The sequence below is a fragment of the Perna viridis genome, chromosome 11, assembly GCF_037379345.1.
Source record: "Perna viridis isolate PV_CMFRI_1.1 ecotype Kerala chromosome 11, ASM3737934v1, whole genome shotgun sequence".
NCBI lineage: Eukaryota > Metazoa > Mollusca > Bivalvia > Mytilida > Mytilidae > Perna > Perna viridis.
Window position 1 is genome coordinate 34249148 of NC_142455.1, and position 14298 is coordinate 34263445.

Genomic DNA, 14298 nt, shown 5'->3' on the forward strand with positions numbered 1-14298 from the left:
TATAGGGCAAACTCGTGCAAAATATAGGGCATATTCGTTCAAAGTATAGGCCAAATTCGTGTAAAGTATACGGGGAAAGTTGGGCAAAGTATATGGCGAATTCGTGCAAAGTATAGGGCAAATTCGTGCAAATAATAGGGCAAATTCGTGCAAAATATACGGCAATCTCATGCAAAGTATAGGGCATATTCGTTCAAAGCATAGGCCAAATTCGTGCAAAGTATACGGCAAATTCGTGCAAAGTATACGGCAAAATTCGTGCAAAGTATATAGGGCAAATTCCAATGGGCCTGTTACAAAATTTTCCCGTGCTTGCATCTTATGCGTGCATTGAAAAACTTGACCTCAAACTGCTTCTTCTAAATGCATGTTTCAATGGCGCATAATCCACGATGGGGTGTTTGCTATAGATAAGACCGATAGATAAAAAAGTGGCACTATTATTTCCAAAAGCTGCAAAATAATACGTACTGGAACTTTTGTTAAAGAATAAAGATTCTAGAGCAGAGAAGCCAATCCAGAGACAAAGAACGGGCAGGGAAAACAGACACACAAAATAAGACATACAAAGAAAGAATAGTAAATGAGCTACTCGGACTCCTCTAAAAATTGTGAGCATGGACCAGATGCATCGGTTGGGTAAGCGTCCTTTGCTTTTTTTAAATACACCTGCAGAGATTCTTATAAAATGTCAAGTCCTGGGTAGACAAAGGAGGAATGGAAACTATGACATATTGAAAAAAATCGACAAAACTTACCTCTACCAAACAACGGTGGTTGGACCACATCAAGAATCTCAGATGCTTCATCAAGTGAAACTGTCACCGAATTATTATGGACCGTAACGACATCATCCTCTTTTCTCTCTGTTTCTTCTAGTATCTTCATCTTAAAAAAATATATGTTTATAATGTGTTTTTTTTTGTTTGTTTTATTTTGATTTCCGTGTCCCGTTCAGAAACATTAAAGTTATTGAATATATATAAAAGTAAAAAGAAACATTATTATAGATGTCGGCAAAAACTGGGACTATTGACATTGTACTTCTTATCTTGGGTTACTATGTCATGATTTAATGTTATGAGGCGCGGAATTAGTCAAAATTATCTTTTTTCAAGGGGTCTTTACAATTCGATTTTAGGATCTTCAAAAATACTTGAGGAGCTCCTTCAATATTTATGAGTTTTAGGACCTCTTGAATTATTTCAGGACCTCCACAAATAATTATTTCAAGACGTCCTGAAATTTTCTTGGACCTCCCGAATTCGATTTCAGAAGCTCCTCAAATTTTTCTCGAGGTGCTGAAATCGAAATGTGGAGGTCCATAAATATTAAAGGACCTCCTTATATAATGATACTTTTGACGAATTCCGCACCTCATGCTATGTACCATTGGTTTAAGACCAGCAACTTATGGCAACAGAAGATGTGAAAAGGGGATAAATTCATATACTTGATATGGCCGTAGTGTAGTATCTTTAGCGATGTATGACTCGACCTCTGGCTCTAGAAGAGCTTAATGAGTGGTTTGGATAAAACAAACTTACTCAAAAGTAGATAAGATGTTACAGAGTTCAAAGGAAAGTTGACATATAGGAATAGGAGAACTTAACAGTATAATATATAAGTATAGGCAATAACACGTGGTGAAAAAGCAGTAGGTTTTTTTTTCGCTTTTTAGGGGGGGAGGAGTCATTGGATTTTTTTTCGACGTAGACACTATGATCTTTATCGCATAAAACAGTATGCCTTGAATTAGATTTTTCAACTTGACCAATAAAATGGGTTGTTTTATAACCGTATATACATTTATGCATTAATGTTCTCCAGTCTAATCAAATGTTTCGTAGTTTAAACAATAACCCTGTTGTGAATACATGTATATGGTCGAAATAATACAGATCCTAAAATTATTTTGGAAGGTGAAGTAAGTCTTTACTGGTACGTGTATGTATTTTAGTGGTACATGTATTAATTTCGGAAATAATAGATACACTCTTGCCTTTTCGTCAATTTAATTAGTTTTCAAGTACATTTGTATTAAAAGACATGTTGTCTAAAATAATCAGGCACAATTACAAATTAACAAATAACAACTGGTTAAAAACTAGTAATTAAAAAAAACTTACATCATCTGTTGACGGCATGACGGGTTCAACATCCGCAATAGTATGAAATTAAAAAAAAATAAAATCTCAAGCGAAGAAATTAATTTCCTTCAATTTTCCTTTTCTTATGATTTAGACAAGTAGCGACATTAAAGTTTTAATTTTAAATCGATTTACTCTATAAAGATGTGGAAGATGTGTGAAAATCATTTAGCACAAGACGTATCCATGGCAATAGTTTTGCATGCTTATACATTGACAGTGTAACAATGAAAACAACGAAAAAGGTTAGGATTATGGGAATTAACTAATTTAATGTTAGTAGGTGATTCCGAGCCTTGGCGTAGAACAAAACAGTTATCCGGCATGCCCATGGACTACCCTGCAGTTATTACGAAAGGGTCATTTACAAACTAAATAATGATCCAGTATACATGTAGTTATGAGTCATTTCTGTAAACGTGTTTATTCCTATATTATTGTATAATATTTAATACACACACAAATTCGAACCGTTGTGTGATGCAAGTTGAACAGTCTTGCATGTTGATTGTCTCTACTTCGGAGGTTAGATCCCCTTTAAGATCACATTAGAACCTAAAAGACTAGAAATGAAATGAGACTCGGAATATCGATTGACGTAATTTTCTCTCATTGAAAAATTCATGTCACAAAGCGTTGAAACAGTTTATGCTAGAGGATTCCTGCAATTTCAAATGTTCCAGTTGCAGGATCCGACGTTCCTACAATCTGTTATTGATTTAAACAATTTCTCCTTTGATTTAAAGATGGTCGCTAAAGCAATTTCGAACTTGACGTACGTTCAAATTTTACACTCTTATAGAAATTACCAGTAGAGTATTGATATGTCACAACCGGCACATTTCTGTTTTTGTAGTTAGTTTTTTTTTTTTTTGTTTTTGTTTTTTGTTTTTTTTTTCCATCTTAACATATAGAATACACAGTTTGTTACTGTGTTCCGTGGTCATCATTTGTTTGTTTTATATTTAGGTTTATAGGACAGGGGGATGGGAGGTCTTTGTTTTACCTGATATTGCGTATAACCACATAGATATCCAGATACATGTATGCCATTTAAACAATGGTACAAGGTAACTTTTTTTAACAACCCTGATTTTTTTTCCGGAATTCACAGTTACACATGGAGGAGTGAAATGGCTATAACGAAATGCAAATTCTTTCCATATTTAATTTACTTATATGGTTTACGAGGTTTTTAACATTTTAGATTATGTCGAAAACAAACAATAATAAATTGTAATGTATGTTTTAATGTGCGGATGATCACTTCAGAGATCTTTCTATTTACTTGGCCTGACCACGTTATTGTTGTAACTACTGCTGACTGTTTGATTGACACTGGATTAAACTGAGTTGTAAATGATACTAACTGTGAAGCAGCACATTGAAACCTGATCATTTACATAGTCAATGTTAACTTATACATTTTTAAGAAATTTCTTTTTGGGTTTACGCTTATATGTTTGTTCTGGAAGTGAAGCGGTAATTTGCTTTGGATACAAAATGTCTGTACTAGGCTCAGTTACCTGCGCTAGTGACGAAGTCCTTGAACTAATTGGAAAAAGTGCCAGAGGTCCTGGTTTCGATTTCATATTGGTCTTTTTGCAAATATTTTAAGCGTATGGTGCTCCACTGTTTCAAATGCATTTGAGTAAGAATTCCAAGAGATCGAAATCCCGGTTTTTCAGATTAGCCTGGATCCAGCGTGCTACCACCCACTCACTCAACAAAATAACATGGATGCTTATACTTTTATTGAGCAATGGTCAATAACAACTTATAAAAATGAATATTTAAAATATATGAAGCACTGGTATGTGTAATACAACAATGATAAATTAAATACACATATACATATAACGAGAATAGAAATATAGAAATGGTGAATATGTCAAAGAGACAAACAATCCCACTGGGATGAAAAATTCCAAAGCCACCCACGGGTCTTCAGTGAACGACGAGGAAACATCACAGGGCAAGCTGCAGCTGGCACCAAAACAACATTATTCACATGCACAGTGAAATAGTTGCCTCTATATAATTCATCATAAAAATGATCCTCTCAGTTTTAAGATTTTTGAAATTTGGATATCTGGCATTGTTCTTAATCAGCAACGTAAAATGATCAGTTGTATACAAATTACATACACTCATGTTGATCGGAAAAATATATACCTTTAATACAAACCCTTTCTACTATATCGATAAAAATTGAAAAAAAAACATTCTTCGATCTTCTTTCAACTGCATTTGTATCATATCCTGAACCTACATGTAATTTATGTACTTCCAAATTAGCTTTCTTAAATACTATTTTCAAAATATGGTGTTTTATAATAGATTGAAGAAAACCCTGATACGGACAGGACGGATCAGCAAGGGTTTATGTTCAAAGATTATGGTAGAAAGGGGCATAGCTGTACTTAATATGTTTACTATTTCAGTCTTTGTCTCTCCTTTTTTTTCCTTTAACATCTGAATATTTAATTCAACGCATTTCGGCTTTTGGTTTTCTTTGAAAAACATTTAGTGATATAGATGCCTTAAGTACAGTAACACGTGGTTTACTTATAACATTTCACTCTGTGAGAAATCACAGCATACGTTTTGTCGTATTAAGATACTTTAGAAAAAAATCAATCTTACGTACATTTATTTTAATATAGATAACAATGATTGACGTCAAATAGTAATTTATAAATCTGAAGCTAAATTGTTTATAAAAACATCAGATACAATGTCATTACCGGGAATTACCCAATAATACGAAAACAAATATAATTCGAACAGGTTCCATCGTTTAAACAACACTAGCAGTGAAAACATCTTCATGCTCACATGCCTAAAAAAACAAAAACAAAACTTACTAACATATGATACACTCTATTACAAGTACGTTTAAACTATCATAGGTATCTCCATCGGTCTCATTGCAAGCGCTTAACTGACGTAGAATAAAAGAAAATACAGTAATTCTTAATTAATTGCTGTTATCTTTGTTCTTGTCGAATGCAAACTTCTATAGTATAAGAAATAGCCTTTGTTTTGTATATATACATGTACATATCACCCTCAATTAGTTTTCTATCAAACGTATGTCCTGTCTCGCATGTGTTTCCAAAATTCATTAAAAAGAGATTTAATCACATTTGTTTCTAAATGAATGGCTATTCGTACTTACTGTGTTTGGTAAAAATAAAAATAAACATTAGGTTCAAGGTGAGGTTTCTCGTACTATATATGTTTAGTAACGATCAGAATTGCCTTAGATTCATACCGGAGTTTCTTGTATCTTATGTGTTGGGTTACAATAAGAATTACCTTAGGTTCATCGCGGGGTTTCTTGCTTTCCCCTTCTGATTCCGGTTTGTGTTCAATATTCCCACTAGAAAACCTTGTCCGACCAAACATATGGCTATTTGGAATCAGAGAATGCAGTGTACTCCTAACGGTGTCTGTGCGTGAAAGTTTACGTTGGAATTGTGAACCGAACTGCTTTTTGAGGAGAAATCTTACCTGAAATTAAAGTACTCTCTGACAAGCTTCATTGTACAAATTATAGAAATACCCGTATTTTCTTATGATTAGCGTTATAACAATTAAAAAAATATGGGGGAACGACAGTTTCGGAGAGAAAGCGAATAGAACTTCATATTTGAAGAAAGCGCCAGACACCCTGAATTAATCAGACCCATTTTTTTTAATTTAACGAAATTTCAAGAAATAAGAACGTTTGATTAAGACTTCCGGTGAAGATATGAATTGAACCTGATGACTTCAGTGCAACTACATCAGGTACTTATTTACACCTGACGTAACATACGCAGGTCCATTATTACGTGTAACCCTCGGTCTCCTGCTGAAAGCCTGTTCAGAGAAGTGGCGGGTAAAATCGACCGTCTATGCAAAGTGTCAGAGAAATGGCGGGTAAAGTCAAATGCCAATGCATATACACTACGATCGAGAAAGAAAGGGAACGTGATAGTAGTATCGAGACAAATTTGCGTCAGGAAAGGCATTTTTTTTCCGTCATAGCAAAGAAAAGTAAGGCAGAAATATTAACAAATATCATACTGAACCGATGGACACTACACCTTAATAAAATACGACTATATTTTACACGTGAATGAATATTTTCACATTTTGTTTTGTTTTTCTCTTAAATTAGCAAAAATTTGTGTGACGGAATTCAAGCGATATTCATGTAAATCAAGCATTCACGAGAAATAATTTCTATAAAAATTACATCCAATTCTTGTAAAATTATTGTGAATTTCGTGTGAAGCTCGATTTACGCGAATTCCATGTTAAGCTTGATTCGCGTGATTTTTTTTTTGTGAAGCTCGAATCATGTGCTACAGAAGGACATTCTCCTCATTTGTTTCAAATTTTGAAGAAATTAACAAATATACGAAGTCTAATAAAACTGACCTAAACAATAGTGTGAAAAAAGTCATTGACAAAATTCACACAGTAATGGGCCTAATAATAATGTGTTATTGTTATGTATAAAACAAATTATCAAGTCAATTGCCAGAATACCTGAAATTAAAGGAGCATTTTGCATGCGGGCAGTAATGCAGCATTTTGGGATACCAAATGATTTTACTATGATTGAGTGCAATTCTGCTCTAAATCATTGCCATATTGCTTGCCTTGTCCTCAATAACATTTAAATTGTGATCCAATAAACCACATTCTGTACTAATATATGTTTCCGCTATATGGGCCAAAATGAGCGAAGAATTTTAACAGTAAGCTATTTATGGCATTCGATCACACCTGCTCCTTATATGGCTCTTCCTGGATATAAATTATAAGGGTCTCTCTGGGTAGCAATAATAAATTAATACCGACCATATAAAGGTATCATAAAGGTCCATTATCAGCAGCATTAGAATCATGTACGTTGTAAGTTCAAGATTAAAAAAATAAAGTATAGCAAAGTAGTTCTCAACTCCAAACAATATCGAAATAGGAAGCCAAATCTATCACCAATGAGTTCTACCAGAGTATGCAAAGAAGCTACAATAAACAGTAGACAAGAAATTGTATCAACAACATTTACAGACGGCAATGAGTGTATTTGATAATGTCTTGTCATGGTGTGATCTAAAATCGGATATGGTAAAGTAAGTATAGCAATTTTCTGTATACTTAATATCAAGGATTTTATTCAGCGTTTGATTTTTACAAAATGATTTTAAGGATTTTGCGCAGCGCAGGTCTATGTATTAAGATATTGCTTCACAGCTGGTTTTATCACAATCAACCCAGATTCCAGCCATATTTGTAAGCATAATTTCTTTGTTTCCCATGTATAAGGTCAAATGGGTTATTTGGCTTAACCGTTGACTTACATGTATTTATCTCATCACAACTTCCAAAAACAAGCTCTTAATGGGTATAAGTTAAAAGTTTCTGTCCGGGGTAGGACAATGACTTTGATCCATACGAAAGAAATTGATTCTGTAGTTACATACATACCTCTTCATTGCAAAAACAGAATAATAACGCTACCACAAAACCCTGTAAAAAGTAGAGAAAATGTTGAAGTTGTACGAAACATAGTATGATACAATAGGAAATATAACAATATAAATCAATCATTGCCCCGTGGGAGTCCGGGTGTCAAAAGAATAGGCCCGCAGCAGCGCTAAGCTTGTCGTAAAAGGCAACTAAATAGTGCTCAGAACCCTAGCCAGGGACTAAGGCGGTCTTCCCACAGAGCAACTGGGTTGTGTGCCCAAGGTGGTGGAATGGGTACCCCTGGCGTGTCACATGCTGGGGTTGTCAGGCTATAATACGGAAAACCTGACCGCAAACCATAGTGGTGAATCGTTGCAAGGAAGGAATCTTTGCCCTCCGCCACAGGAGGCTAAATTGCCCGACCCTGCCCATCCTTCTCTATTTCTAGTGGCAACCAAAATTTGTCGACCCTATTATCCTTGTGTCCCATCCCATTTTTTATTTTATGTTCATTTTATCATCCATTTCATGTTCATCGCCTGATTATAGCTGAAATATTGCTGCTCGAGGGTTAATCAATCAATCAATCAATCAACCAATCAAAGAAACATAAATAGAAGACGGTTTACAAAGGACAAGGATAAACATCTCCAGAATTCTTATCTCAAGTAGAACCGATAATAAGAATAATTGATAGAATGTGTTGATATAAGCCATCTATTACTATGAGTGTTAGATTATGAAGAATATAATTAAGAAAAAGCACAATAAATAGTAACATGCCATTAGTGACTTTGTAAATTTCCAATTGTCTATTTCAGAAATACACAACAGCATATTATATGAATGAGTTTTTGCATTCTCTGTATCTCTCTTTATTTTGACTACTTGTTTTACCGATTTTGACTAGTGGCAAATTTTGCCGACCATTTGTGTTAAAATATACCGGAAATAATGAACCATAATTAAAGCGGGAGTTAATTTAATAAGCGCAATAAAACATGGTTTAACCCACTTTTCATTTTTAAATGCCTGTGCTAAGTCAGCACCACTTCGGTGGTTTCCATCTTTCCGGTTTTCACCCTGCTATTGTTTTGACGGATTTTCCTTTTGACTATCCTTTTTAAATACTGCCTAGATTTGATCAGTATGCTTATTTTGTTATTACCCTTCATTAAGCCTTAAGAAAGACATAACTTTTGAAAGCATATACTGTTTGATAATGTACGTGAGTCGTAAGAAAATGAGAAACCCATAAACCCATTGTCATCTACAGCAACCGGAAGGATTGATGTAAGCCGGTATTACATACAGCATTGTTTTATTCATTGCTACATGTATATTGTGATTGATCCCATCTCTTACCTGAAAAGATACTAGAACTGCTGAAAATATGTTGTAGACATGAATCAATTCCTCTTTTCCCAATGGCCTGAATGGTACAGCAAAGTATTGAATTCCCAACAGTGGAACAAGTATAAGGGTAGCTCTTAGAGATCGTCTGGAAGAAAGTAAATGTCACATACATGTATACCGAGCATATTAAAATATCTTAATAAGATTGTGTTCCTAAATGCACTTGATTACTGAACAGCAATAAAAACAATTATCGAAACTTCAATCGGTTAACTAGGGGAAGTGTATTGACAAATTTTATATGTCCTCTAAAATAGCCTGCATTCTCACTCCCGACAGACTTACACCTCAAAACCTGTATATACATTCAAACGTTTTCAATATAACAGGATAAATCTGGTCATTATTAAGAGAGATGGTCATATGAAACAGATTCAAATAATTCTGATGTATATCACTTGAACGTACCATATTCCAATTTTGTTAAAAAATTGGAAACACTTACAAAATGGGTACTGTATCAGATTGATTCATAAAAACACTCACCGAATGGGTAATGTGTCTGGTTGATTCATAGCGATGCGTTTTCTACAAAGTATCCGTAGAATGTTGATCAAAAATAATGTGTTTAACTGTCAAAAGAAAAAGAAAAATGCATGATGTAACAAGTTAATGACAAAGTCAAACAGGTTAAGATATCATTCTAAACAGAGGTTTTTATTACTAATGGAGGTCCTGGATACTTATTTTTGCATTGAATAGGTGTATTTGTTAAAATGAGGCATGCTATTTTCGTAAATGACAAACAAATAATCTAATCTATCTATGTAGCAATTGTGATATTAGTGACAAGGTCATGGAACTCGTGGTTTAGGAACTGAACTTATAAAAAGAACTAAACAATTACTAAAGTAAGTACAGAAAATACTGCTTTTGGAGTATCTATAAAACGTCAGGTGTGAACTAAGTAAAAAATAAACGATTTTACATTTCTTTGAGCATGTGTATCAAAAGACTACTATCATCTATTTATAAATAGTGTAAAGAGGTAACTGATTAAGTTTTAACAACACACACTTAGAAAATCCTACTAAATCACAATGAAAGAGTAATCTAGGGCACCAAGATTCTAGCGGAAATCAAAAGAATGTCATCCATGGACAAAGAATAGACATGGACAACAGAAACACACAACAAAAAAAACACAAAATAACCAAAATAATACATACAAAGTAACAAAAGTAAATGACTAGCTAGGACTCCACTATAAACTGGGAGCATCGACCAGAAGTACCAGTAGGGTAAGCGTCCTCTGCTTTTCTAGAAACACCCACCGAGTTGCTCGAAAAAGTCAAGTCCAGGCTAGACGAAAGAGGAAATTAGTTGAGTTTAAGTTCTTTAAGTTTATAGTCCACGAGTTCATAATGACGACCATAAAACTTCAGTAGTGATGACTTCATAATTGTAGCAACATAACCCCGTTTCAGAAGCCTAATTGTAAAGAAGTCTAGCGCGGTACAAAACGTATGCGTAGTTAGATTCTGGCATAACATATGAGTGTTGGTATGAAAACTCCATACGCAGGTGCTGAAGGGATGTTACCACAGATAAAAGGAAAGTTGACAATACGGAATGAAAAGTCATCGCGTTTGTCGTATAGTTTGGTCAATATTTTTCATTTACCATCGATCTCTAAGTATATGTCAAGATATGATGCTGACTTCGCAGTGTCAACAATGAAAATATAAAATAGACATTCTAAACCACACCAAACCTAATTCGCAAGGTAAAATGATAGGGTAAGAACCCTCATTCCCCTCTCAGTGTTTCCAGAAACACCCATGGAATTGCACATATACAATGAAATATAGCTACACAACAGCAAACGATAATAAAAGGAAAAAGTGCAAAATATTTTTTTTTATTTGTTAGATTATTTGATCTGTTTTCCATGTCTGGTCTTTGTCCCTGGATTACATTCTTTTGATTACCGCTATAACCTCGGTTCCCTTGACTACTCTTTTGATACAGAGTATTCGATTCCATCCTAATCAATTATTCAATTTTAAATAAAAAAATATCTTAACATGTTATGCAGAAACGTTTCTACAGTTGTGCATTATTGACACGTATCTTTACATCAAACAGCACTACAGAACCAATTACTCGTGCACCTGCTTTAGTGTTCGTCACACTTTCTGTTACTATATAAAGTAATAGACAGCATGTTATTCACACATCTTACGAATATAGAGATAATCTTTAGTAAACATTATCATCATTATTTTCATGCATATATTCATCGTTTGTATAATATAATGACAAGACACAGTCTGTTGCTGGTACAGTGCATTCAGTATTAACGAACTCAATCAAATGATGGAACACCAATTTACATTTTGATTCATACAAATTATCCATTGACAGATTTAAGGACATTTCTTTTCACGGTTAATTCGACCTTGATGGATTTAATTTCAAATTGAGTTCGAGCAATGTCTAATATTGTTCTTTATTTTTCAATAATATTCGTACTATAATTGATTTGTATTACTTGTCTTTTAAGAGTTAAGTATAATGCTTAGGCAGGTATAACACTTAGAGAATTTTAACGCTCAGACAGGTACAACGCTCAGACAGGTACAACGCTCAGACAGGTATAACGCTTAGATAGGTACAACGCTCAGACAGGTACAACGCTTAGATAGGTATAACGCTCAGACAGGTACAACGCTTAGATAGGTACAACGCTCAGACAGGTATAACGCTTAGATAGGTACAACGCTCAGACAGGTACAACGCTTAGATAGGTATAACGCTCAGACAGGTACAACGCTTAGATAGGTACAACGCTCAGACAGGTATAACGCTTAGATAGGTACAACGCTCAGACAGGTACAACGCTTAGATAGGTATAACGCTCAGACAGGTACAACGCTTAGATAGGTACAACGCTCAGACAGGTACAACGCTTAGATAGGTACAACGCTCAGACAGGTACAACGCTTAGATAGGTATAACGATTAGACAGGTACAACGCTCAGACAGGTACAACGCTCAGACAGGTACAACGCTTAGATAGGTATAACGATTAGACAATTATTCAATGTAATAATAAGACTTAAAAAGACTACAGAGAACCGGTCGTTTTTTTTTTTGCGCGTGAGTCGATATGATTAAAAGTCTGATTCAAATATCTAAAAAAAGGATAAAACATTTATTATTCTATAAGAGTCCAAATCTAAGAATAATAATTTTATAACAAATCAAGTTCAAACGAACACTTGCACTATTTAATTAGCTGTTAGTCACAGGTCTGTGTACACAAATACAATAAAAACAGTCATATATATTGCAATTTTCGATATGCTATCAAATTATAGGAAAATTAATTGTATTCAAGAAGTTCTCGAAACCCAAGCTGTAGAAACATGAAGCCAAGCCAATTAGAGAAAGGTTCTACCGTTTGAAGCCTCCGTGTTTAAAGTATTTTGACATCTGTAAGCCACTGTGATCTTTATCGTTGCTTATATCATATGATTCTGGTGACTGGTTATGGAGGTATTGCACTAAATGATTTATAACGGACATACGGAAAAACATATTGACCGATAGTCGATCATATACCACACTCCCAAAATTTTTATTTCTATTCTAGATATTTTCAACACACAAAATGGTCTTAATTTTGTGTTATATTGTGAATTGCACAAACCTTCATTTTGTGTTATACAGTGCATTACACAAACCTTGATTTTACAGTACAAGTTTTTGAGTGTAAGTCAATATTGATCCAACCGCGTTTTGTGAGTGCGTTATGACGTCCTAAAAGAATGCTGTCGACATGATTGTCAGAGAACACAGTGCTTAATGTATTAACTTATTTTATAAGTGAATTTAATTTTATTTTAATGAACACATTAGTCTTTTAACGGTTTGCTACAAATCGTTTTGGTTCAGCGTCTGATTGTAAATATAATTTAACCCAGAAGATATTCAAGTTTCATAACGCAATCCTTTATAAAGAGCATAATGATTAAACATAAGAAACCAAAAGAATTGGTTAGCCCCTTTTCCAATTTAAAAGAAGTGTAGTTAACATTGTAAACAACTACCACCAAATGACTGTAAAAAAATTACACATCTATGCATGAATAGCCGGCGTTAATAAATCGTATTGTTGCAGTGAATAAAATGTCTATTGAAAAAAAAAATAAAGATACTTACCATTAATTCTACAATTATAGGAGCGAGTAATATCCAATGTATGTTAGACTGCCCATGCCAGCACCTGCAAAAGAACAAATTGGCCATTTTGTAATGTTTCTGATATTGGATCTGATATAGAAATTGAGATTTTAATTTAACAAAATTTATAATCAGATGAACGTATAAAATTTGATAAGATCAAAGTAGGTTAGAATGTGTCATGATGTGACAAAAATCAGAATATTCAAAATATTTGAAACACCGAAGTTCATTCCGTGTATTGCACATGGTAGAACTTCTCGGTGGTTGCTTTGGCTTCCTTCTTTCTTTTTTATAGTTTTGGTTTTGATTACTTCTTGTGTACAATTAATTTATGGATTTATATCGTCCGATATATCTGATGTCAATGCTGTTGATGAGAGGTTAATTCTTTAAACACGACACGTGTACAGCATATCGATATATGAATACAATTAATGATTGGTAATGGTAAAGTTCTATGCTGGAACAATAGCTCTTTTACCTCCTAATGCTTACTAGGCAAAACATATTGTCATGGTTCCTGCTATCAAGAAGACAAAAAAGGTAGGCACGGATTTCTTTTTTCTTTCAAGAAATGTTTACATTGCGTTAATGGGTAAACAATCAAAACAGACTACAAACTATGCTTGAGCCAAAGGTCAAAATGGACACAAGATGTTATGGATAGACGCAAAGGGGCTAAGTAGGGTAGCATGAAACATACATATTATTTTGCCTAAGAATTGCTTTGTTGTTCTTACATTACATTGATTGGCTGTATTGACATCCGCACTATGAAATATATTATGGTCTGTATAAATGGTACAACTAAAAATACAGAACGACTAATAACAGTACGTACATTTAAACTTTGATGCCATGAAAATATACAATGCACCAACAAGCATGTCTATTAAGTTCTCAAACTCAAAGACAATAAAAAAGTAAAACGACTTTATTAGATACAACGGAAGTAATAACAATAGATATAAAACAACACGAAAAAGTAGGACTAAATGTGCATTCTGGATTACGCCCGCTAAATCATGGTGAGGAAACGATCGCGCATACAATCGTGTAAAAAGTCCAATAT

The 14298-nt window shown here is 34.1% G+C and overlaps 1 protein-coding gene across 1 annotated transcript in view; it reads right to left on the bottom strand.

Moving 5' to 3' along the window:
- Nucleotides 1–3882: 3882 nt before the first annotated feature.
- The window catches only part of LOC148603838 (calcitonin receptor-like), a 31131-nt gene continuing 20715 nt past the window's right edge, over nucleotides 3883–14298 (bottom strand). The window contains exons 7-13 of the mRNA XM_088553148.1: nucleotides 13967–14033; nucleotides 13203–13266; nucleotides 9522–9607; nucleotides 8985–9120; nucleotides 7638–7679; nucleotides 5472–5666; nucleotides 3883–4992 (exon numbers count right to left, since the gene is read on the bottom strand). Of these exons, the coding sequence (XP_088409274.1) occupies nucleotides 4951–4992; nucleotides 5472–5666; nucleotides 7638–7679; nucleotides 8985–9120; nucleotides 9522–9607; nucleotides 13203–13266; nucleotides 13967–14033 (632 nt within the window). The 3' untranslated portion in view covers nucleotides 3883–4950. The remainder of the gene's footprint in view (nucleotides 4993–5471; nucleotides 5667–7637; nucleotides 7680–8984; nucleotides 9121–9521; nucleotides 9608–13202; nucleotides 13267–13966; nucleotides 14034–14298) is intronic.